The sequence below is a fragment of the Canis lupus genome, chromosome 6 (genome assembly GCF_011100685.1).
Source record: "Canis lupus familiaris isolate Mischka breed German Shepherd chromosome 6, alternate assembly UU_Cfam_GSD_1.0, whole genome shotgun sequence".
In the NCBI taxonomy this organism is placed as follows: Eukaryota; Metazoa; Chordata; class Mammalia; order Carnivora; family Canidae; genus Canis; species Canis lupus.
The window spans coordinates 27,999,153-28,023,931 of NC_049227.1; the positions used below are offsets into that span (position 1 = coordinate 27,999,153).

Below are 24,779 nucleotides of genomic sequence, written 5' to 3' on the forward strand. Positions count from 1 at the left end.
GGCTGGTCTTCCATGCAGGGATGGGTGCGCTCTGGGAAGGCAGGTGCTGTGTGCCCACCGATCCGTGTATGCATGTGTGCGTGCACTCGTTCACTCCTCACAGATGCTCAGCATATGCCAAGCACTGGGGAGGCAACAAGGAATGAAGCAGACGTGGCCCCATCCTGAGCATCGCCTACTGCACCCACCTTCATATCCCCATTGCCGGTCAACTGCGGTTCTCAATAAATGCTGGCAATTCCTGTGCATACCTCATGCAAAGGAGCAGCCTTCAAGCCTCACCCATCCCACACATGCATTTTGTTTGGTCTATGTGGTTTTTTAAGAAATTAAATTTGTCACTAGCATTTATAACTTGGGTTTCACACAAAGCCATTGTCTTTCCGGCTTCTCTAGATGGAGGAACGCACATTCCTACAGAGCACTGGTGGGCTGGGGCCCAGATGCTCTGGCTCCTTCAGACGGGATGGGCACTCATTTTGCCCCAGATGCCTCCCTCCCCTATTCTCTACTACCGAGAACAAACATGGCTGCTGTGTGTCACTTCCCCCTTGCATAGGACTTTCCTGCCCGGCCCTTTGCTCAGGACCTATGTACCCCCCAAGGCATCTCTGTTTATGATCCCTGCTTTATGCCAACATCATCAAACAGACACATCTGAGATGAGCTACAACACACATGAATGGGCAATTTTATTGATTTTTACCTCCTCACAAACCCTCCTAGTAGTAGTTACAGGTTGTGCAGTTTCCAGCAGGGATCTGAGACGCAGAGGGAAGTTAAGGGACTAGGCAAATCCGATGGGCACTTTATCAGCGGATCGAAAACCTGTGTTTCCTGGAATTCTTGCAAACGAATGCTGAAGATCAAGAAATACATTCTCACGCCACTAGCACAGCTTAAATACTTCTTTGACAAAAATAATAATAATAAATTATCTTCAACTCAGAAAATAAATTGTGCTCAGCAGAGTGACAGGAGGGTCCATTCATTGCATTGCACCAAGGGGCTGGATGGGAGAGGGAGGCAGGGCAGGCCCAGGCAGCTACGGTGACAGGAGCATGGGGCAGACAGCTGGTGAAGGCAGTTGAATGCATGCTTGATGCCAAGGGCGAGTGGTGGCCCCTCAGCTGTGCTGTGGCCTATCCCGAGTGAGATTCACCTGCCCCTCTTCTTCCTCACGTCCGCCTTGTCTTCTGTTTCTTGGCTTGTCTCTTTGCATCTTCTGGGCCACTATTGTCAGAGGCTGTCTGGCCGAGAGCTCGGACGCCCTGCAGTCGACTTGTCAACTGCAACAGCAAGGGAATGAGCTAGAAAGAGAGAGAGAGTGAGAGAGGGGGATGCCAGGAGAACACTTGTGCCCAGAGGGGCATTAGAACCTCACTTGTCAGCACACATCCTCCTCCTGCCAGGTCATCACTCACTGTGTGCTAATGAGTGGCTTTGGTTCAAGACAAAGCAGAGACCTTTGCATTGCAGACGGTCTCAGAGACAGGGGGACTGAGGATTGGGGTAGATGTCACAAGAGGTTTATGGCCTTAAAAGGAGGCCTGGGATTTGACCAAGTACAGCATCCTTTCTTGATAAAAACCCTCAACAAAGTAGGGCTGGAAGGAATGTATCTCAACATCATAAAAGCCACATACAAAAGACACAGCTAATATTATCCACAAGGGGGAAAAACTGAGAGCTTTTCCTCTACAGGCAGGAGGAACAAGATAGACGTCCTCTCTCATCATGTTTTTCAACACAGTACTGGAAGTCCTAGCCACAGCGATCAGACAACAAAAAGAAGAAAAGGCATCCAAATAGGCAAGGAAGAAGTCGAACTTCCACTCTTCCCAAATGACATGATACTCTATGTAGAAAACTCAAAAGACCCCACCACAAAATTGCTAACAGATTACACAAATTCAGTAAAGTCACAGGATACAACATCAACGTACAGAAGTCTGTTGCATTTCTATATGCCAATAATGAAACCGCAGAAAGAGAAATCAAGGAATCGATCCCATTTACAATTGCACCAAAAACCGTAAGATACCTAGGAATAAACCTAACCAAAGAGATAAAAGACCTGTACTCTGAAAACTATAAAACACTTATGAAAGAAATTGAAGATGACATAAAGAAATGGGAAAAACATTCAGTGCTCATAGACTGGAAGAACAAATGCTGTTAAAATGTCTACACTACCCAAAGCAATCTACACATTTAATGCAATCCCTAGCAAAATACCACCAGCATTTTTCACAGACTAAGCACAAACAATCCTAAAATTTATATGGAACCACAAAGACCCCAAATAGCCAAAGCGATCCTGAAAAAGAAAACTAAAGCTGAGGGCATCACAATGCCTGACTTCAAGCCATATAATAAAGCTGTAGTCATTAAGACAACATAGTACTGGCACAAAAACAGACACACAAATCAATGGAACTTAACAGAGAACCCAGAAATAGACCCTCAACTGTATGATCAACTAATCTTCAACAAAGCAGGAAAGACTATCCTATGGAAAAAAGGCAGTGTCTTCAACAAATGGTGTTGGGTAAAGTAGACAGCTACATACAGAAGAATGAAAGTAGACCACTTTCTTACACTGTACACAGAAATAAACTCATAATGGATGAAAGACCTAAGTGTAAGACAGGAAACCATCATAATCCTAAAGGAGAACAGAGGCAGCAACCTCTGTGACCTTGGCCACAGCAACTTCTGCTAGACCTGTCTCCAGAGACAATGGAAACAAAAGCAAAAATGAACTTCTGGGGCCTCATCAAGATAAAAACCTTCTGCACAGCAAAGGAAAGAGTCAACAAAACTAAAAGCTTGCCTACAGAATGAGATTTGCAAATAACATTATCTGATAAAGGGTTAATATACAAAAATCTATAAAGAACTTATCAAACTCAACACCCAAAAAACAAATAACCCAGTTAAGAAATGAGAAGACACGAATAGACATTTTCCCTAAGAAGACATCCAGATGGCTAACAGACATGAAAAGAGACTCAACATCACTCATCATCAGGGAAATACAAATAAAAACCACAATGAGATACCACACACCTGTCAGGAGGGCTAAAATTAACACAGGAAACAACAGGTGTTGGCAAGGATGCAGAGAAAGGGGAGCCCTTTTGCACTGTTGGTGGGAGTGCAAACTGGTGCAGCCAGTCTGGAGAACAGTTTGGAGGTTCCTCAAAAGGTTAAAAATGCAGCTACCCTATGACCCAGCAATTGCACTACTAGGTGTTTACCCAAAGGATACAAAAACACTGATTTGAAGGGGTACAGGCACCCTGACGTTTACAGCAACATTATCAACGAGAGCCAAATTATGGAGGCAGCCCACTTGTCCATCAACTGATGAATGGATAAAGATGTGGTATATCGTTGTGGTATATCAATGGAATATCACTCAGCCCTCAAAAAGAAATCTTGCCATTTGCCACAACATAGAGGGAACTAGAGGTTTTATGCTAAGTGAGGTAAGTCAGAGAAAGACAAGTACATATGATTTCACTCATACGTGGAATTTAAGAAACAAAACATAACGGGGGAAAGATAAAGGGGACAAACTGAGAAACAGACTCTTAACTACAGAGAACACACTGATAGTTGCTAAAAGGGAAGTTGGGGGATGGGTGAAACAGGTGATGGGGATTGAGGAGCGCACTAGTTGTGATGAGCACCAGGTGACGGATGCAAGTGGTGTACACTTGAAACTAATATTCTGCTATGTATTATTAAATAGAAATCTTAAAACATTAAAACATAGTAATAAAAAATTTAAAATTAGGAAAAAAAAAGAGGACTAAAGTAAGGAGACCTGGGGACAGCATGAGGCCTTCGCAGTCCCTGCCGACCCTGAAATGTCCTACCTTCCATTACACGGGACACCTCACAACTGTGCAGGAGGGCGTTCCCTGGCACAGGGCACTTCTCGCCAGGCGCCTGGATTTCCTACCTTATCATGGTTGTAGCCGGCCAGCAGGACGAGCAGCGTCAGAGGCAGGGCGATGTAGGACCCCTGTGCGATGTCTTGCTCGGGCAGTTTCCTCTGCGGACACCGAGAACACCGTTGCTGCTTTACAGGCACTCTGCTCCCCCCACCACCCAGCACCCGCAGCCTCGGCCCACCGGCCAGGACCCCGGATGTCCCACGCGACAGCAAGTGCAGTGACCTGGATACACTTTCAGGTGAACCCTCTGCCTCCCGAGCTCTCCCGGCTTGCTCTCTGCCACCCCGGGGTGGACAGAGGCTGCCGACATCTCGCCCTCTGAGCCTCCGCTGAGGAAAGCAAGAGCCATGGAGGGCGGCAATCCCTGTGGCTGAGGAGTAAACGGCCTGCTTGTGCCAAGTTCCGGCCACACACACAGGGCTCCTTCCTACAAGGGGGTGCCGAGAACCCGCCACGCTAGGCTCAGGCACGCAGCGACAAACAGGCAGGTCCCAGAGGTCAGCCCAGTGAGCAGAACAGGCAGGCTGTAGCTTGTGTCCCAGGGGCCCATCACCCTTTCTTCTTATTCTTATTCTTTTTTTTAAAACATTTAATTTATTTATTCATGAGAGAGAGAGAGGCAGAGACACTGGCAGAGGGAGAAGCAGGCTCCATGCAGGGATCCCAATGTGGGACTCAATCCCAGGATCACACCCTGGGCTGAAGGCAAGTGCTGAACCACTGAGCTACCCAGGGATCCCCCCGCTTCTTTTTTTTTTATCCCCCCCTTCTTCTAACAGAACCCCCAACTTTCATCTGGGCCAAGCAGAGTGCACACACCTCCCGGCCTCCCTTGCAGATAGGATAGCCATGGGACTAAATGCCGGCCAAGGCTACTGTGAACAGAACCGTTTGGTAATACACCCAGGCCCTCCCCTCCTGCCAGCCAGCTGCACCATCTGTGAGAGGGGTGCGGTGCTAGGGGATGGCGGAGCCCCAAGAGGGGGGTAGGCAGGGTCCCCGATACCTTGGGGCTCCCATGCCATTCCTAGACCTTGGTCCTGGATGCTGATAGAAGACAGAAACTTCCATTTTCCTGAATACCCTGAAACTGGGGGTCTCTGTACCAGTAAACAAACCCACCCCCTCGCTCAGTCCACCCACACAAAGGAAACAAATAAATGGAAACTTTCAGACAATGACAGAATAAGGTAAGGGGACAAAGCACTGGTTCGCAAAGTATGGTCTAGGAACTCCCTTTCAGGGGATATTCAAGGTGAAACTTTTCATGACAATGCTAAGATATTACACATCCTTTTCGCTCTCATTCTCTCCCAAGTGAACAGTGGACTGTTCCAGAAGCCACGTGTGATGATGTCATCACTCTGGCAGCTAATTTATTATATTTAATAAATCAAGACAGATGACATACATTTAAACCAAAGCTCTCAGATTCTCAACAACTTTGAACAGGGTAAGAGGGTCCTGAGAAATAAAACATCTGAGAGCATCTAGGCTGGGGAATGACTCTGGGTCCATTTTACCCAAGATGGTTGAGGCAGAATGGGATGGTCTCTTAAAAATGAAATATTTCACAGGAGGTGGAACAGATTTCCACCTCCAGCTCCCTACTCCTGGATCATCTGACATGTCTTAGATCCCACTGTATTCTCCCCAGAAGTAAATGCTTACTGGGGACACTGCAGAGGGATGAAGACAATGAGTTCCAAGGCTCAAGTCTTGGAAGGTGAGGTTCAATGAGATCAGCAATGTAAAGTGCCAAGCAGTGCAGGAAATACTGAGAAAAAAAAAAAATCAATGATGTGGCTTACACATAACAGAAGAGTAAAGTGGAGTGCTTAGGAAGGCCTTCACAAATGCACAACGCTGAGCCACCCATCGGGAGGTGGAGTGTTCTAGAAACTATGTGATGTGAGACAAACCAGCTTGCTCTGAGTCCTGGCTCTGCAGGGAAGTTACTCATTCTCTCTGGGCTTCTGTAAAATGCAAGAAAGGCACATCCCCACAAGGGCCATTGTGAGGATCAGCAGTGAATGCCCTGCACAGACCCTGTGGGAGCGGGCACTCCCTGCACTTGGAGGTGTCTCACATGCAGCGAAGTGACAGACACAATCACGGCAGCAGCTCTGGGGTGTGGTGGCTGCTTGGCCACCACCAGCAGCATCTGTTCCCGCCACCAGCTGCCCACGTGTCTCCCTGGATCCAGATGAACCTCCTGGTGGGGGCCCCAGGGAATATCGCAGACAGCTACCATCAGTGCCCTTCACAGAGACCCTCTGCTCTCACTGGGCTGGCAGTGTGCCTCCACACAGGGACAGATGGTTCCCTACATGCTCATCTCTTTGGCATCTCCTAACCAGGCCTCCTCTGTGGGGAGTGAGGTAAGTGCTTCCTCCTGGAGTCTGTCAGAAAGACTCTCTACTTCAGGTAAGATCCTATTTGCCAAGACACTGAGCACAAGCCTCTGGCCAGAGATGCCCAGAAAGCAGCAGAAGAGCTGTGTTCAAGTCCTAACCCTGCTGTGCACGAGATGGGGACCTAGACTGCTCAGTGTCTCCTTGGGTCTCATCTCTAGATGATGGAGAATAATTCCTACCTACCTCCCAGCTAGGATGGTGTTCTGAAAAGCACAAAATGATAACTTGATTGCATGTGGGAAAGATAAATTTGGAACTCTTCTTCACACCCTACGCCAGGAAAAACTCCAAACGGACAGAGATGGAAATGTACCAAATGAAACCATGCAAGTCCTGGAGTAAAAAGAAATTCCTCTAAAAACTGAAAAGTGGGGGAGATTTTCTTAACTATGATTCAAAATTCAGAAGCAATAAGGAAAACATCGATACATTTAGCGTAAAAAATAAAATAAATGTTTGCATAATCAAAACGAAAAAACAAATTGGGACAAATAGGTACAGCATACATCACAACAGGTTAGAATTCCTTCATATACAAAGGGCTTCCAAAATGAAAAGGACCAACAATCTAGATAAAAGTAAACAGTTCCAGAAAGAGAACAAAAAATGGTTCTTAAGCATGTGGAAGGATGAGAAATGCAGAGGACAGCTCCAAGGAGATGCCATTTCTCATCCACCAGACTGCAAAATTTCTTTAATTTGACCACACGCTCTGTTGGGGAAAGGAGGTGCTCTCATGCACTGCTGGGGGGAACACAAATAGGACAGCTCCCTGGAGGGAGGGGCACCATCCAGCAAGGTTCCAAACGCACTGACCCTGTGAGTCAGCAACTTTACTTCTTAGTCTATTCCGGAGACAGACAGACAAAATTTCAAAAACATGCACGCACGAGGCCGATCACTAACAGGTTGTTTATAACAGCAGAATACGAGCGATAACCCAAACATCTATTGAGCAGAGGGGCTAACTGAATATACTACGGAATAGCCACCCACAGGAGTACTAGGTAGCACAGTTGTTAAAAAGGAAAGAGAGTGGCTGAATGTACTCCTCTGCACAATTATCTTTTTAAAAAAAAATAGAATTCTGACCCTTGAGCTGAAATGGTCTATGACAATGACCAATATGGCAGCTGGGAGGCCAGATTTGTTTTACCATAGATCCTGGGTTCCACCTTTACTACCAAGTTCTGAATCAGTAGGTCTGAGATTGGGCCCTGGGGCCCATTTTTGTGGCTGCTGTGCGTTTAATCCTCAAGTGATCCTACCGCATACCAGCTATGGGAAGCACTGTTCTAAATAACTATCTCATGAATGTGTATTTTGTTTGTTCTGTTGTTTTTTTTAGTCTGTTTGATACAGGATCCCATGACATCTATGTATGGCAAACAGTTGATAAAACGAGCAAGTTTCAGGGTGCCTGGGTGGCTCAGTTAGTTAAGCATCTGACTTTGGTTCAGGTCATAATGTCAGGGTCCTGGGATCAAGCCCAGTGTCAGGCTCTTGGCTCAGCAGGGAGTCTGGTTCTTCCTCTGCCTCTCCCCCTGCTCATGCTCTCTCTCTCTCAAATAAATAAGATCTTTAAAATAATAATAATAATAATAATAAAAACTTTTTAAATAAGCAAGTTCCTTTTAATCTACAGGTATCCCACCCATTGTGTAGGATTTTTTCTCTCTTGCAATGTGTCAAATAAATCACGTGCCAGGTTCATGTCCTGCAGCTTCCCACAGCTCCACGGCATCCTTTATATGCTCTTGTGTCCTATTTCTCACAAACCAGCACCTGGTTCTAGGAACTTGGGCAGGTCAGGTGTCCTGTGTCTCCGGCTGAAGGACCACAACACCCTCAACCACGATACAGCAGTGACCTTCTCCCCCAAAGTCACACCTGAGCCACTGACCTACACACATCCCCTCTCCTCATTGACGGCTTCCTCCTCAAAGTGAACTGAAGGCATGAGCACTCAAAATAGGAGAAAAGGATCTAGGGAAATCAAGAATGCAAAAGGGACCCAAAGTTGGGGGCCCTGCAACAGGTGTCCTCCCTCCACTAATACCCGGACCACAGGTTGCACAGTTTTCCTCCTCTCACCATCCCTATAGGCCGTTCCCGAACTCCCCCTTCTCCTTACCGTGGGGTTAAAAATCAAGGTGATATGTTTGTGGTAGCCCACTGCCGTGAAAGAAACCTGAGGCAAGACGTAGTCATACTGGGATCTGGGGAGCGTGGAGTCCAGCAGCACAACGTAATTCTGTGTACAAGTGAGAAGAAGTTCCATTTATAAAGGACTTTATGCTTTATAGAACCCCACAAGGTTACACATCCAAACCAAGGTCGCTAACTTCAGAGCAGGAACCGCGGTGGGCCCTTCTACCAGGGACAGCTGTGTGTCCCCAGCATCTTCTGATAAAGCCGTCAGAGCCTGCGGCACTTCCGTATAAGCACATTCAGCCACAATATAATTGTGGTCCTTTGAGGATCTGACTTCATGAAACACAGCAAGTTATTACGAGCCACTTCTGATGAGGGAGATACACGATCCAACTGAGAAAGGCTGATTTCAATCCAAAATGAGGTTGACTTTTAAGGGACAATACTTAAGTGGCTCATTAGTTGGCAAGTTCTAAGAACACAGCACCTCTGGAATGGTACCGGTGACGGTCACAAACCCTGTGTGCGGAGCCCCGGCTGTGTGCCAGGCACCATGAGCGCCACATGAGGCAGACACCTGTTCTGCTATCAACCACTGACAAGGTAGGGTTTACTGCTCCCATCTCACAGTGGGCGGTGGGCCCAGGTGGAGTCTGACACTGAAGCCTGTGCTCTTTCCACAGTGCTGCATACGGCAGCTATTTCAAAGGGCATCTCGAGAAACGGGGAGTGACTCCAAACGTCCATTGCAACCTATTTCATTATTTTACGGCCATTTCATGCCCAAAAAAGGCCACAGTTTATCATTCCCATGGCAGGTGGTAAGAAGCAAGGAGACAGAACGGCATACATAGGTTCACTACTAATGAATGCATGCCAGGCCCATCAGGAAAGAATCAAATTCTTTGCAAAGTTTGCTCTCACCATGACAACTACAATAGCTGACTCTGTCCAAATACAACTGATAATAAACATAACCAGTAAATGATGACACCAAGTAAGGCCTTGGTTATATAAATTACAGCATTTCCTATATGACAGACTACTGGGCAACCATGAAAAATCATGTCATAAAGGTTTAATGATGGGAAAAAGAGTTCTAATATATTCTTCATTGAAAAGCGCAGATTATAAAACGTACAAAATAATCCCAGCCTTGCGATATTAAAATACATAAAAATGTATATTTATGTTCGCACACACAATGAAAAAAGACCAGAGTACCTATCAGCACATTAACAGGGATTATTTCTAGATGATGGGATTATATCTGATTTTTACCCACAAAAATCTCCAGTCAGGAATGTGTATTATTTTGTAAACAGGAAAAGAGCCAATTAAAAAATAAACCCTACAGAGCCCGACCTCTGTTAAGTCAGAGAGCACATCAACCATTTCTGCAGAGAGGTATTTGGGGGGGAAATGAAAAAACTTTCCTTAAACTTGGAAGTGGAGTTATTCAAAGACACCTGCTGGAATGGAGCCACGGGCATTAGTTACCTGGCCGTCTCTGAGCAGCGGCGGGAAGTGGAAGAAGAGGGACTGGCCCAGGGAAACCGTCTGGATTGGGTTGTCCAGGTTTTCACTTTTGTAAAGCTTTACCTGGAGAGGAGAAACAAAGCAGGACGTGCTTTTGAAATTAAAAAACAATAAACATTTCGTTTTAAGGATTTCACTTCATGCTCAGAATAACTTATCTCTTCAGGGGGAAAAGGATCTTTGGAAAGGTGGATATTTGAAAGAGAAACCACCTGCCCCCGGCCGGAATACATAATACATTCCTCAATCACCGGAGACTCACAGTTCCATGACCTGCATAGAAATGTAAGATTTTAAAATCGATTCTGGCAATTTATGTTAATGTTCAAAATGGTAATAGTATACTGATAATAATAAAAGGAATAGCTTCTACTATAGCTAGAATGTGCCGGGCAAGCAACAGGCACTTTATATATGCGGTCACCAACCCTGGCTCTGAATAGGCATCACTGTCACCCGTAGGGAGGCCCAGAGCCTGCATCTCCTAAAGGCACACGATTCATACGTGCTGGCGCCTGGGACACAACACATCACTGAGGGTCTGGCCCACCCGGCACTGACTCTCCATAGGCTGTATTCCTCAAACTCCTTAAACTCAAAATGCATTCCCCTTCTGCATCTGGTTATCCAGGCTGCTTCCAGAAGCAGTTCAGTCCCATGTTTCTAGCCTTTCTCTCTGGCCTGTTCTCATTCTCACTGCCATAAGCAATGGGACGTGTGAAGGGGGTACAGTCCTGGCTGACGCTGAAGGCTTTGGGGGCTCCACTCTGCCATGAAAATGCCACAGCCACCCCTCCTCAGGGTCCACACTGACACTTTTACATAGAACACACAAGTCACAAGGTGTTTTCCTAAAACGAAAGTCACAGACTGGAGGCCTGTGGGTCACATCCAAGATCACATATGCGTTCTTTTGTCCTATACGATGTTCTAAGCAAATCTGAATTCATTGCCTCTATTTAAAAACCAGGTGATTTTAAGTAATTCTAATTTCCAGCTTCTCTGGAAAATTGGGAAGTGATCCCAACCCTGGGCCAGGATTCCAATATGACAACAATCCCAGGGAGCCAAGGAGTGGTGCCATCCCCTCCCGTCTGCTTCAGTTTGCCCACAGCCCACCCAGCCGGCTTCACCCTGGCGCTGCCTGCCTGGCCCCCATAGGCAACATGCTGGCAAACCTGGAATGAAGAGCAAGTTAAGAGGGGAGTTAAAAACTCAGTGCACATTCTCACCCAAGTCAAACATGTCATCATCCATAAAATTACAAGCGCCTTTGAAAAACACACTCCCATGACAATTCACTGACATTTTTCAAGGGATCCTGGAGCATGGTATAAACACTTTGTTAACTGCAGGCAAGGAGATTTTGTTAGAACCTGAAGAGATCTTAAGAGGTCACTGAGTCCAACTCCTGCGTTTCACAGAGGAGGAAACCACGGTCCACAGGAAGGAAGGGCCTGCCCGTGGCAGTGGGGTGGGCAGGACACAGCTCAAACTGCCCGACTCCTTGTCCCCTGCCCACCACCTCCATCCTGGACAGAATTTTAAAAGTTACAAGGCACTCTGCCTGAAAACTATCCTTCCTGCTTTAGACTCTACGTTGAATGGGGCATTAGTTAGGCTTCTACCACAATGTTTCCAAAGATTTATTTCTATGGGCAGCTAAACAAAGTTACCTCAAAGTACGAAGCCTTTCTCTCCGGGCAATCAGCAACCATTCTCCTAGATATGTGCTGGGATCTCAAGCTCAGCCCTCAGCACCTCCACCATCAGCGCACTAAAGCAAGCGCCAGGCAAGCCCACATACCCCACTCCCACTCTTCTCAGAGCCGAAAAGAACAAAACAACCATAGAAAAACAAAAACAAAAACAAAAACAAAAAACTGGCCTTACCCATAATGTAGGGAGATACTCGGAGGAAGTGATCACGTTTCCACTTAAATCAAATTGATTGATCTGCCGGAAAACTATGATGCTTACATCATCGATGTCATTGTTGCCGACCTAGAAAGAGACCAAGAACAACGTTGGTGGTGAGGAAGCCAGGAGAGGAACTTCCACTCTAGCTGGATGATGTCCTAGGAGCTGTTTCATAGCAAACTTCACTTCTTCAGGAAGGGAATGAACTTTGCCGTTGAAGTGGCCCAAGTCCAACGGCACACGCTGGCAGCACGGAGGTGGGCTACAGCTGGCCCACAGAGACATTCTGCTTGACTGGCACAGGATATTTCTTCAGTTTCCATTATTTGCCAAAATCTTAAAGAAAAATCTCATACACAAAAAAAAAAGCCAGATTTTCCAGCTTCTCTTAAAAATAGAGAAAGAGGGATGCCTGGGTGGCTCAGTGGTTGAGCGTCTGCCTTCAGCCCAGGACCTGATCCTGGAGACCCGGGATCGAGTCCCACATTGGGCTTCCTGCATGGAGCCTGCTTCTCCCTGTGCCTGTGTCTCTGCCTCTCTCTCTCTCTCTGTCTCTCATGAATAAATAAATAAAATCTTTAAAAAAAAAAAAATAGAGAAAGATGAACTTGCCTGGCAGCCAACAGCAGGAGCTGGGTATGTGCCCTCCTATCTGTCACTTTTTCATATATGCCAGGCCGTAGTCCCCACAACTGCCCATGACCCTGACCTTTGCCCACCATGGCAGGGAAACCTACAACTGTGAGATCCCACCCTCACAGCCATTTAAAATGCCAGATGCCATAAGGACATCAAGAAAACCTACTTCTCAGTCAAATGGTCCTCAATGGCCCACCCCTCTCCTGACCTCTCACAACCTTCATGCCAGTGCCACCTAATCAAGCCACCAAGATTCCACCCACCTCTCCCCCATCTCATCCAAACCCTTCAGTCTAGCAAACAAGAATCACTCCACAGGGGATAAGCTTCACTTCAAATGGTTCCTGGGCTCCTTCCCGTGACCTGGAGGGACGGCTGCGTCTTTAGGGATCAATGAGTTCAGTCGTGATCCGGAATATTAAGAGACTCCACCACCAAGTGGAAAAAACAAGGTCATCTGGATATAAGAAAATCGGGTGGCCCTACCACCAATTAAGCCTATGTTGTCTTTATTACCCTCCCTTGATCTGAAATGCCACTTAGACCTTGAGATCCTCAACTTGGAGAATAATGATCAGAGGTTGCCGGGGGAGTGAGGAGACAACAGCTCAAATTTCTCCCCTGCACTCACGACAGTGATGCTGCTCATTAAAACCCTGCAGGAGATGCCGCTTGTGAAGATGACACTGTTCTAAGAGGACCCTTAATTAGGACCCGGAGCTCCCCCCGCAACAGATGAAAGGCAGCCAGCCAGGGGAGTGCTAAAGCGTTTCTGCTTGGGGAAGCACTCCCACCGCACCGCCATCCACCGCAACGCCATCCCCCGCAGAGGTTCCAGCCTTACCACGATTACCCGGTGGTGGGGGAGGGCCCGTTCGATGTGGTCATTGCCTTCTGCCTTGAGCTGCACGTGGTACACACATCCCGGCTGCAAGCAAACCATAGAGGTCACATCTCTAGAAAGGGGTCATCGCCCAGAACCTGACCCAAGCCTGCCCTGACCAAGCAGGCCCTCGTCAGGACCACACCACCACTCCCACCCCACCTCCAGTCACAGTCTGTGGCCTATTAACCTTCGTAAGAATCCCTTTTAGAAGCACCCTGATGAAGGAACATTTATCTGGAAGTTTGTGATTCCTTCAATCCCCAAGAAAAATTAGATTTGGCTTCCTACTTCAAAATTGCTAAGCACAACATGCTTCTTCTGATAAAAATCATTCTTGCCTGGCTGTCCACTCTTCCCCTCTGCCTGCATATATGCGTGGAGACAACTGCAATGAGATTCCCGAATGCTTATAATGGACAGGATTTCTGCCAAGGGAGACCTGAGAATTTTCTTCTTAAAAATATCTGTTCTTTCTAAGATTTGATTCTATTGCTCAATTTTACAGGTGTACATGGAGTTTACCAAATAAATCATTACTCTAAGAAAGCTTTCAAAGCGACCAATTTCCGATCAATAGCATAACTAATCCGCTCACACATTAGGATCTAAGGCATCGAGCTGAGTTCTGAGGTGTCTATATGCCACTAACAAGGACAACCCTAAGACATAATCATTTATTTTTAAACTAGCATGGATAAAAGAGTTCTGGTCTCCTAAAATAATGTGTGCTTTGATAGCTTTAGGCTGTGTTTTTTCCTTTTCAAGATTGTCTGTTTGGATATGTTGCTTGAGCTATTTTATAATGAGCACAGGGGCACCTTTACAAAGACAATAAAGCTATTATTTTTTAAAAAAACTGAGAACAAATTTATGATCACCAGTAGACACATTCATTGACTTTACAGCTCAGTTAGGACTTTACAGTAGTATTGAGTTCAGTTCAAAACAGCTATTTGCACCCCAGAGAGGAAGGGATGTGAGTAGTCACTTGGGCAGGAAAGGGGACAGCACTGGCTGCTCACTCCCACGCCTGGGCCAGTGGGAGCCTATTGGGGGGGCTGCTCCATCCCGACGGGACACTCCTTGCTCAGGCCTACCAACTCCTGGATTCACCTTCATCCTTTAGCAGTGGAATCTAGTGCTGCAGTCTCTCGGCTAAGGCAGCCTGACAGCAGTGCCAGGAAAGGGGAAATGAATGAACACATCCTGACTGGGGCTAAAATCTTTAGAAAACCTTCAGTGAGGGATCTCCAACCTGGGACCCTCTGGGAGACTGGCAAACTCAAGCCCCAAATCCTGGCCGAGGAATAGCTAAGGATATTCCTCCAGAATGTGTGGTCTGGCACGTGGCAGGTGTGGGCGGCCACCAGGGTGACTCCGAAAACTACTGTGAGAGCTAATAAATTAACACCTATTAGAAGAAGGAGGGTGTCTTCAGAGCATTAATTAAAATGGAAATCTGCACTGGAGAAGGAAACTATATTCAGTTTAATTAAACAATGTGTTAGGTTAGTGGGTTTAGAAGAACATGTCTGGGCTCGCAAGATGCTGAGGGAATCAAGGAGGTGATGTAGATTTTGCATTCCTACAACTTTAAGAGTGATGTAAGCCAAGGACGCTGCTAGAGTCCACCCAGGGGAAGGGAGGCTCCCCTAAGCCCGACCTACAAGGGCACCTATCCAGACCCCTTTTCAAGCTGTGGCCTCAGAAAGCTGCAACACCAAAACCGGAGCTGGCAGTCCGGGGGAAGGCTGCCCCAGGGGAAGGCTCTGTTAAGCACTTAACTGCATCACTGTGCCAGGACTGCTGTGTCTGCACATGTGAACTTCTGTAACACCAACAGCCCACCTATGAGGGGGGTGTCACTCTCATCCTCATTTCACAGATGAAGATGCAGATAACAGAAAGGATGGACCCCTTGCCTGAAAGTAGACAGCTAAAAATGACAGAGGCAGGATTTAAACCTAAGCAGATGACAGCAGAAGGGCATTCATTTGTGTGGCCAACAAAGGACAGACTTGCAAAGGCTGGGCTCACACTGGACTGGTGAGGCCAAGGCCCTGTGAGGACCTGGCCCCGGAGACCTGACGCCTGTCCCTGGGCCCTGGCTGCAGGAGTGTGAGGCCATGGTGTTCTGCCTGTCTGTTTCGTTACAGGAAGGGAAGCAGGCCTGGAGGCAGCATGTTCCTCGGAGCCAGAGCCCTCCTGCAAGGCAGAGGATAGCTAGAAAGGAGCATGGCAGTAAGGCTTGTGCAGATCCCTAGGGATAGCAAGGTAAGTGTCATCCTGATGACTGGTGAGAACACACCCGTGGTGGGCAGAGCAGGCTGCGGGGAGCCCACCCAGTTGGTGTGCACTGGGCTGGACCATAAGAATTCCAGTCCTCAGCACAGCCAGGAAGACACCCAAGTCCATCCTTCCCCTTCACCTTGAACACCCCAAGTTCACCAGGCAACCTTCCAACCTGCCTCCCAGGTACCCCAGGATCTGACCCTGGGGTGCCCTGGACACGAATATTTTTGTTTTGGGGAAAGAAGAGCTTTGCCCCAACCTATCAAATAAACTGAAAACAGGTTTACGTTTCAGCTCCTGTGATCTGAGCAAACATTAGCCCATTGCAGAGATAATGTGCGCCTCTGCAGTCAGCTAGGAATATCCAGTGTGTGAATCTAAAAGCCTAAAGATCCAACCCGAGATCCAAGGGGCCCAATCCAGCCGTTGTTGTCCAACCCACATGCTCTCAGTGACCACACAGTAGAGAGGTAGTATCTGCTGAATGAGCAAGAGAGTGAATGCACAAATAAAAATGGAGGAAGCAGCACCAGAAAACTGAATGTGGCAACTGAGCAAACGGGCAAATGTGTTGGCTCCCATACAAAAATGTTGGGAGTTTGTGGGGTGTTTTTTTTTCGTTTTCATTAGTTGTTGATACCAAAAAGTCAGGAGTCTTCACGTGGAAATCTGAACTTCTGACTTCTAACAACTCAAATGATCTAGCAGTACCGAGCCTATCTTCCCACGTGGCTATAAAGAGCTGGATGGCAGCTGCCCCCTTTCCATGGGCCCTGCCCTCTGGATTTAATCACACTCACCACTACCTAGATGAGCACACACCTCCTTAGGCCATTCACATGCCTCTTCTGGCCACAGGCATTTGGTCTGAGAGCCCTGGCCTATCCCATAACCACCCAATGCCAGGCAAAAGCTGCACCAAACCCATTTTCCAACCGTATTTTGTCACAAAACCCCAACCCAATGTGTCCACTCAATGAAAGGTAAGCTGTGCCAGGTGAAAGGGGTTAGGAGGGTTCCAGAGTCCTAACTCCTTGCTCAGCTTATTCCTAGCAGTCTTGGGGGCACCGCCAGTCACCTCTGAACACAGTATGAAAAAACCCACTCCTAAAGAATGTCCAAAGTCTCACCAGCAATCCACGTAACCTGAACTTTCCCTCTTCATCTGTCACGGTGTCTTCTCCATAAATACTACAGTCGTCCTGTCCGACTGCTTCCACGGCAACACCCTGTTCTGGTTCTCCGTTTAAGGAAGAAACTGTACCATAGCAACTAGAATGACAAGAGAAGAAATGGAACATGATATTCCCGTGGTTTTCTGAAGCACACAAAGGATTTGTGGTAAAGTGCCCTCCATTTACCAACAATTTACAGTGCTGAATAGCCCAGTGGAGAACTGTACCCCGATGACCCAGCCAATTCAGTCCTGGTTGTATCACTTCCAAATCCGGCCTTCCTGCCCGAAGGCTCGAGCTGGGCAGAAGACTGTCAATTTTTCTTCGTTTACATTTTAAGGGATGCTCCAGAAAATTCCAATTAAGAAAGGCTAAACTTTACTTTATTCCATTTTATCTTATTTTCATTAAGCTTTATTCTAAATAATGAAACATTTAATAAAGTGAAATCAGTTTCTTTCTCATTCTACATATTCATTTGAAAATGGCCCATTTTTTCTAAACTTTTTGATTAATCAACCTTCATCTCAAGGGTTTTTGTATGTTTACAAATACATATGTATGGTGTGTAGATCAATGTGTTTAGCTACATGATGCTGATACGGCTAACATACAGTGTTTTGTATACGTATACAACCATTTGTGCAAACCGTCTCTGGATGGAAAACATGAGTGGCTGGGAGACAACAAATGGGGGAAAACTTGACATTTTATACGCTCTTCAACATTCTGAAGCCTTATTCAAGTGAGTTCATTTCCTCCTTTTTAAATGTTTGAGTTTCAAGCTCTAGTAAAAATAAATTTTTAAGCAATGAAATGGGCTCTCTCAAGCCCATTTCAGAATAGGGACTTTGTGACAGAATCACTAATTTGAGCGATCAGAAGAAAAAGGCAGCAGTTAAAAGTCTCTAGACTTGCTATCTCATCTCATCTGGCTCCCAGGTAAAACCCGAAATGGGGGGTGGGGTGGGGGAGCAAGGTGGAGCTCCCGGGAAACAGAGGCCCGAGTAGGACTCTACAGGACTGGGGAGCAGGCTGGCTGCGCACCTGTAGGCCGTTCGGTACCCGGTCACAGTGATCTTCAAGCTCTGCCCCTCCTGCACCTCGATCATCTGTGAGGACGGCTCGAACCGGAATTCCTTCATCATGGGTTTGAAGTAATACTGGCCAGGACTCTGCCGAGAGACAACCACATACTGAGCCCCTGCTGCCACATCTAGGTAATGGCTTAACAGGAGGCGACTGAGGTCAGCACACACGGGAATGTGGCCAGAACTCCAGGGCTTCCTGCACAGACAGAAAGGATGACTCTAACTCTCCAGTGAGTGGGTTATGGAGACAGCAATGACATCTCCAATAGCAGCCAGCATTATGGCCTTATAGTCCCTCTGTGATACAGAAACCAATTTGAATTTTATGAAGAAACTGAGGCTCAGAGAGGTCAAGTAACTTCCCTGGGATGACACAGCAAGTGAGCAGCAGAGGGAAGATTCGAAGCTGCACAGCGCATGATCTTTCAGATACGCCTCACTGACGTTCCCGGAGCAGTCACTTTATTCCCAGGACTCTAGGGAAGGGCCAATTAACACACACCTCCAGAGTTCCAACCAGTGGGGGCCCCAGATAACATCTCTATTCCCCCACCAGGTGGAACGTGGTTTGCAGAAGAAACACAAGCTAACCACCAAGCAAGACTCAGCATCATAAACATTGTGATGCTGTGGTCTAACAACGGGATGCCTAAGAGGGGAGCCACTGTGGCCAAGGTAATTAATTACATCGTCTTAGTGACAAGCCGGTGGCCAGAAAACAAGAAGTGTGTGTGGAAGGGAACGTGAATCAGCAACAGTAAGTTCTAGTAAGAGCAGTACTCTAATTACATTTGGTCCCCGAAGAAACGTAAAACAATCCATGCTGGTGTTGTTCTCACGTTGTCAAGCACTACACAAGTCCCTCATGCCATGTCCCTGCACGCTCACCGGCGGTAAACTACAGGACACCTTACCAGGTTGGAGAATGTCAGGATGCCATTGTCCTGAGTCAAGAGGTTGGAACGAAACACACCACCGCTGAGGGATAGGAGGACGCCGGGGAGGGGCTGGTCATCTTCAGCTTTTATCTGGGGTGAGAAAGGAACAGCAGAGCAAGGTGGATGCCTATTACCAACTGAAGAGAACGTTTTGAAAGTCAAGAGGTAACTCTTTTGGGTTGTTTTTTCTTTATTGTTATCCATGGGAGGTGGGGGGAACATAAGGTCTACTCCTTGTCCCCAGGAGTAACTAACATTAATAGGTGGTGTGTAGCCCTCCAGAACTGCTCCTTCCTTTTTAAAGATTTTATTTATTTATTCATGAGAGACACAGAGAGAGAGGCAGAGACACAGGCAGAGGGAGAAGCAGGTTCCCTGCGGGGAGCCTGATGCAGGACTCGATCCCAGGACCCCGGGATCACGACCTGAGCCAAAGGCAGATGCTCAACCCCTGAGCTACCCAGGTGCTCCAGAACTGCTTCTATGCCTACACCAACATACAAATGTTACGGCTAGTGCTGACTGACCGGCAAGTTCGTGGTGCAGGAGGGGAGGGTGGAACTTCATCATGGGTTTGAAGTAATACTGGGTATTACTTCAACATGGGGCACTGCCACACAGCCCCATACCCGGCTGTCTTCCTCCAACCACTGGTCCTGGCTTCCCATCCAGTCCACACACATCTGCCACACCGAGTCTTAATGCACATCATCCTAAAGCACGGTGCGGCCGACCAACGCATGCAGACCAGCCACCTGATTTTCTAAGAGAAAAGGAGACCATCGAAGCATCCTAGAATGTGTGTATCTGTGTGCATTTATGTTTTCCTCTATTCCTAGGAGAACTGCTGGGCATCGTGCACTCTGAATTCAAAACAATGCCACCACGTTGCACACCAGAGTGGCTGTGACCACTTATACTTCTGTGAATTATCTACACGTGGGACCATACACTCTCCAAAACATGGACGCTGCCGTCATCACTGCAAACGTAATCTAAAACCCCGTGTTCCTATGGTAACTTCCTTTTTTTTTTTTTTTTTAATTTTTATTTATTTATGATAGTCACACACAGAGAGAGAGAGGCAGAGACATAGGCAGAGGGAGAAGCAGGCTCCATGCACTGGGAGCCCGACGTGGGATTCGATCCCGGGTCTCCAGGATCGCGCCCTGGGCCAAAGGCAGGCGCTAAACCACTGCGCCACCCAGCGATCCCCTATGGTAACTTCCTTCACGTTCCTCAGTCACCATGGAAGTTGGGCACTTCTTCTATGTTTATTAATCACTTGTAGGACTTGCGCGAATTGCTTTTTCATATGCTTTGTTGTTCTTTTGTCTATGGAGTTGTCATTTTCTTATCAATTTTAGCAGTTCCTGATAATCTAGGATATTATTTATGGCATAAAGATTTCTTCCCAGTTGGAATGTCTTTTAATATGCTTTAAAATGCATTCTGCACTATATTCTAGCAAACTGAATTAAATTAAATTAAATTAAATTAAATTAAATTAAATTAAATTAAATTAAAATGTAAGTAAATAAAATGCAACCTGCAGGGCACCTGGGTGGCTCAGTTGGTGAAGCATCTGCCTTTGCTCAGGTCATGATCTTGGGGCCTTGGGATTGAGCCCCACATCGGGTTCCCTGCTGAGGAGAAATTTGCTTCTCCTTTGCCCTCTGCCCCTCCTACCAACTCATGTTCTCTGGCACTACCTCTGCTCACTCTCTCAAAAATAAGTTAAAAAATCTTAAAAAAAAAAATGTAAAAAACACATCCTGCACAATAGAATTTGAAATTTGTATGAGATGTCATCTATACTTCTTTTCCTTGAACCTCTATGTTGAAAATATTTATACTCAGGGGTCTCCAGCCCTACTCTGGATGGCACACAGCATGCTTCTTCCCAAGAAGGATGGAGAGGAGAGAAATGACATCAAATACCACTATAGGAACATTCTGTGTTTTTACACAGAAGACAGTTAAAGATGAGAGTTCGAAACACTTGCCAAAAGGTATGCAGATGAGCTGAGGTCAGCAGGCCTCCAAATCAGGCTGGGTGAAAGGAAACCCCCCAAAAGAGCACATCCTGTATGATTCCATTTGTGTAAACTCTAGAAAATGCCAACTAATCTATTGTGACAGAAGGCAGATCAGATCAGCAGGAAGGGTGGGAAGGAGAGCGTACTAAGGGATACAAGGAAACTTAGTGGGGTGCCAGATTCTCACTATTTTCATGAGTGTATGCCTCTGTTGAGACGACAAAATCATATGCTTTATGTGCAGTTTACTATATGTCAATTACACCTCAATAAAACCATCTTTTAAAAATGTGTTACCTCAAAGCTTACGCCGGCCAAAGCATATGCCTTAAAGTCTCCTATGGTTCCTTCCACTGCAGTCAAAACATAGCCTTCCTTCTGCGAGGACACAGTGTACTCCAGGTCGCTGTGCAGGGGCCCGACACTGAACAGAAGCAAGTAGATGCTGGGGGTGGCAGTGCCACACACCTGCAGGAGGCCTTGCCGGCCCCACACAAGCCTGGGCTCTTCACCTGGTCCCCAGCAAGTCACCTCTTCATCAGGGCTTACCTATAAGCACCTCTGTCATCAGTGAAGACAGTGATCAGTGGGGAGCTTGCCCCCTTTTCACTGATGACGATCTCGACACCCTCCAACTCTGGGTGGATCTGGCCTTCCAGAAATAGGCCTGCTTTCCCATGGATTTCAATCAGCTTCCCAGGGCAGCTTTCTAAACAGGAAACAAACAAGGCCAAGACTTAGCTGTAGTGGGAGGGGGCATTTGGGCCAGGGGCTTCCCAGTAAGGGAGGGCCTGAAACGGAGGTATCTGAAGCTAGTTCCAATGAGGTTTCTTTTTTTTTTTTTTTTTAAGGTTTTATTTATTTATTCATGAGAGACACACAGAGAGAGGCAGAGACACAGGCAGAGGGAGAAGCAGGCTCCATGCAGGAAGCCCGATATGGGACTTGATCCTGGGACTCGATCCTGGGACTCTGGGATTACACCGTGAGCCAAAGGCAGATGCTCAACTGCTGAGCTACCCAGGCGTCCCTAATGAGGTTGTTTAATTTATAAAACTGCAATAACTGGGGGGGCCCATGCCTGCCTCCATCCCTTGCTCAACAGCTGGGAATGTCAACAGTTAAACCTAAGAAAGCCTGGGTTCTCACTACCCCTCTGTCTGTGGTCACAAGGTCTTTCTGGCGCATAGGAGGCTATGCGGCTGGACCCGAGGCAGAAGCCTACCCCAAACAGGCTGCCTGCTGGAAAGCCACACTATTCAATATGCCCTCCTTCTAAACACAGACCACATAAATGCCCAGGACCTAATGAACCCCCAATGCTAGAGGAGATGGTCGGAAGCCAAAAGACAAATATTCCAACAGCCATCACTTCTAATTGTCCAGTCCCAAAAACACTCTCACTCACCCCTACCAATACATATAAACACCAGACATACGATGGCTAATGATCACATTTCAACAAGTAACATCTGTGCTTTTTGTCTACTTTTGGTGGCAAACTAAAAACGTCAGGAAGAAGTCAGGGGTCCTTCTCCAGAAAGACTGCCCAAATTCTAATTACCAGAGTTACTTTCATCGACGGAGACCTTCCATTCACTCACCCACACACCAAGTAGGCACAGCTCTTTGCCAAAGGGGATTTAAGGAGCCTCACAAAGACAGTTTTGTGAGAACAACAACATGGAATACATTTTTAAAGGCATGTAAATGAACAGTTGTAGAGATGTGTCACAGGCTCAATAAGTTGACGTTTACCTCCACTGACGGTGGCTTCCATGGAAGGAGGGTAGAAGAGCAGCTCCTTAGACGAGGGTGTGACTGTGATTTTCTCTCCAGACCTAAAACAATGAAAATACTTCCACGTGGCCAGTTCTGCCCTCCACTGGAAAACAGAAGACATACAGGACACGGAAGAGACAGAGCTTACCGTGCCCAGTAAGAAAAGTCATAGGAGAAGGGGCCCTGGAGCTCCTCTACCATCTCCTGGACAGGGGGCTTGGTCCTTCCCTCCCCAGCATCTTCCTTGCCACTCTTCTCCCGCTCCTGCCTGCGGCTCTCAATTTCAGCCAGCTGCTGCTCCCTCCGCAGCTCCTGCACAGACTTCAGGGGCCCGAGGACCAATGCGGGTTCACTGTCAATGGAAGATCTGCAAGAAAGGAAGGAGTAGCTCAGAGCATATGTGGTTATTTATCCCTGCAGTCGGTGGCAATCTGACATTTCTATATGGAGTCATCCCTCCATCAAAAACCAAAATGCCCTGTAACACCACCATGGTGGCATGCTCTGCTCCTATTTTGAAAAAAAAAAAAACAATCATTTTTTAAGAAATAAAAACTGAACTTCTTTGTGATGGTGGCAGTATCCAGTAGCTTTTCAGCTGGGATGAAATGCTTTATGTCTTGAGGAAATATCAGATTTCCTGTAGGACATGGAGGTTTTTGCACACCACCATCTTTTTTCATTCAATCATTAACAGAGAACCCACTCTGCTAGAGAACCAGTAAGCTGGAGAGACAACATTTCCTAACCATGTGGAGTCCACATTCCAGTGGGAAGAGGTAGACAAGCAGCAGAAAACAATATCGGGTAAGTACAATGTAGAAAAATAAAGCAGCCTGGAAGGAGAGAAGGCTGGAGACATGAGGGCACTATTCTTTATTGATGTCCCTGGGTGAGGAGTATGTTGGGCAAGAAAACAGCAAGTGCAAAGCCCTTGGAGCCTGGGAGGGAGCTCCCTTGGCATGTTCAGGGGACACCAAGGAGACTGAGGTAGCCTGGGCAGAGGGACCCAGCAAAGAGTCAGATGGGTCAGACGATCCTGAGGGAGCAGGTGGCTTTGTATGCCTTGGTGTGGACCCTGGATTTCACTCTGAGTGGGATGGAGAGTCACTGGAGTTGTAAACAGAGGAATGACGTGATCTCTACTTTAAAAGGATGAACTCTGCCTTCCACATGGAAAACACACTGTCACCATGCAACAACAGCCCAAACAGGGAGGCCAGGAAGCTGGAGAAAGGAGAGTCAAGGACCATCTAGAAAGATGACAAAGAGTGGGGGCTGGGGAGGCCAACAACCAGGAGTCCAGTTTGGGATCCAGCGAACATTGAGATCCCCTTGAGGGATCCAGGTGGCCACGTCCAGCTGGAACATGCATCTCATACAATCCTCAGCACAAGCAAATAAAACAAAACTTCCTCTGAGGTTAGAAAAATGAATTCAATAAAGACTGAAAATAAAGTAATACGGGGTCACGACTGGTAAGTACATGAGTTTCCAGTCCAACCAGTAATTACTACTTTCCAGGCAGGAAAATAATAAAAGGCTTTGTTCCAGCACCAGGCACAGTCCTGGGCCTACAAGAAATACTCCCAAGTCCTTCTCCTAGACACCTGGCTACCCTGAGGAATATGGGCACTCCTTTAATCCACACTACTCAGCCAGACATTCGTCTTGCTTGACCCCATTGGTCAGTGTGTTGCCACATCCTGTTGATTCCATCTGCTCAACAAACCTCCCAGCCGTCCACTGCTCCCCATCCACTACCATATGTCTGGCTGAACCCACCTGGACTCCAGTCTCAAGTAACTTTCACTTGTAAGTGGCTTCTACTTGGTCACTCAGCAGCCAGGGGGATCTTGCTGAAGCAAAAAAGTAATCCCTCTACTTAAAACATGTCATAGTGTCCACACAACAAAGCAAAGACCCTTAACATGGGCTG

General features: G+C 46.9%; 1 protein-coding gene across 1 annotated transcript in view; it reads right to left on the minus strand.

Annotated features, from left to right (window-relative positions):
* Nucleotides 1-663: 663 nt before the first annotated feature.
* Nucleotides 664-24,779, minus strand: part of LOC489992 (nodal modulator 1) — a 57,790-nt gene continuing 33,674 nt past the window's right edge. The window contains exons 19-31 of the mRNA XM_038540255.1: nt 22,989-23,207; nt 22,817-22,899; nt 21,608-21,767; nt 21,356-21,482; nt 18,996-19,109; nt 18,038-18,165; nt 16,946-17,087; nt 13,482-13,565; nt 11,972-12,082; nt 10,040-10,141; nt 8,520-8,639; nt 3,974-4,066; nt 664-1,310 (exon numbers count right to left, since the gene is read on the minus strand). Of these exons, the coding sequence (XP_038396183.1) occupies nt 1,179-1,310; nt 3,974-4,066; nt 8,520-8,639; nt 10,040-10,141; nt 11,972-12,082; nt 13,482-13,565; nt 16,946-17,087; nt 18,038-18,165; nt 18,996-19,109; nt 21,356-21,482; nt 21,608-21,767; nt 22,817-22,899; nt 22,989-23,207 (1,615 nt within the window). The 3' untranslated portion in view covers nt 664-1,178. The remainder of the gene's footprint in view (nt 1,311-3,973; nt 4,067-8,519; nt 8,640-10,039; nt 10,142-11,971; nt 12,083-13,481; nt 13,566-16,945; nt 17,088-18,037; nt 18,166-18,995; nt 19,110-21,355; nt 21,483-21,607; nt 21,768-22,816; nt 22,900-22,988; nt 23,208-24,779) is intronic.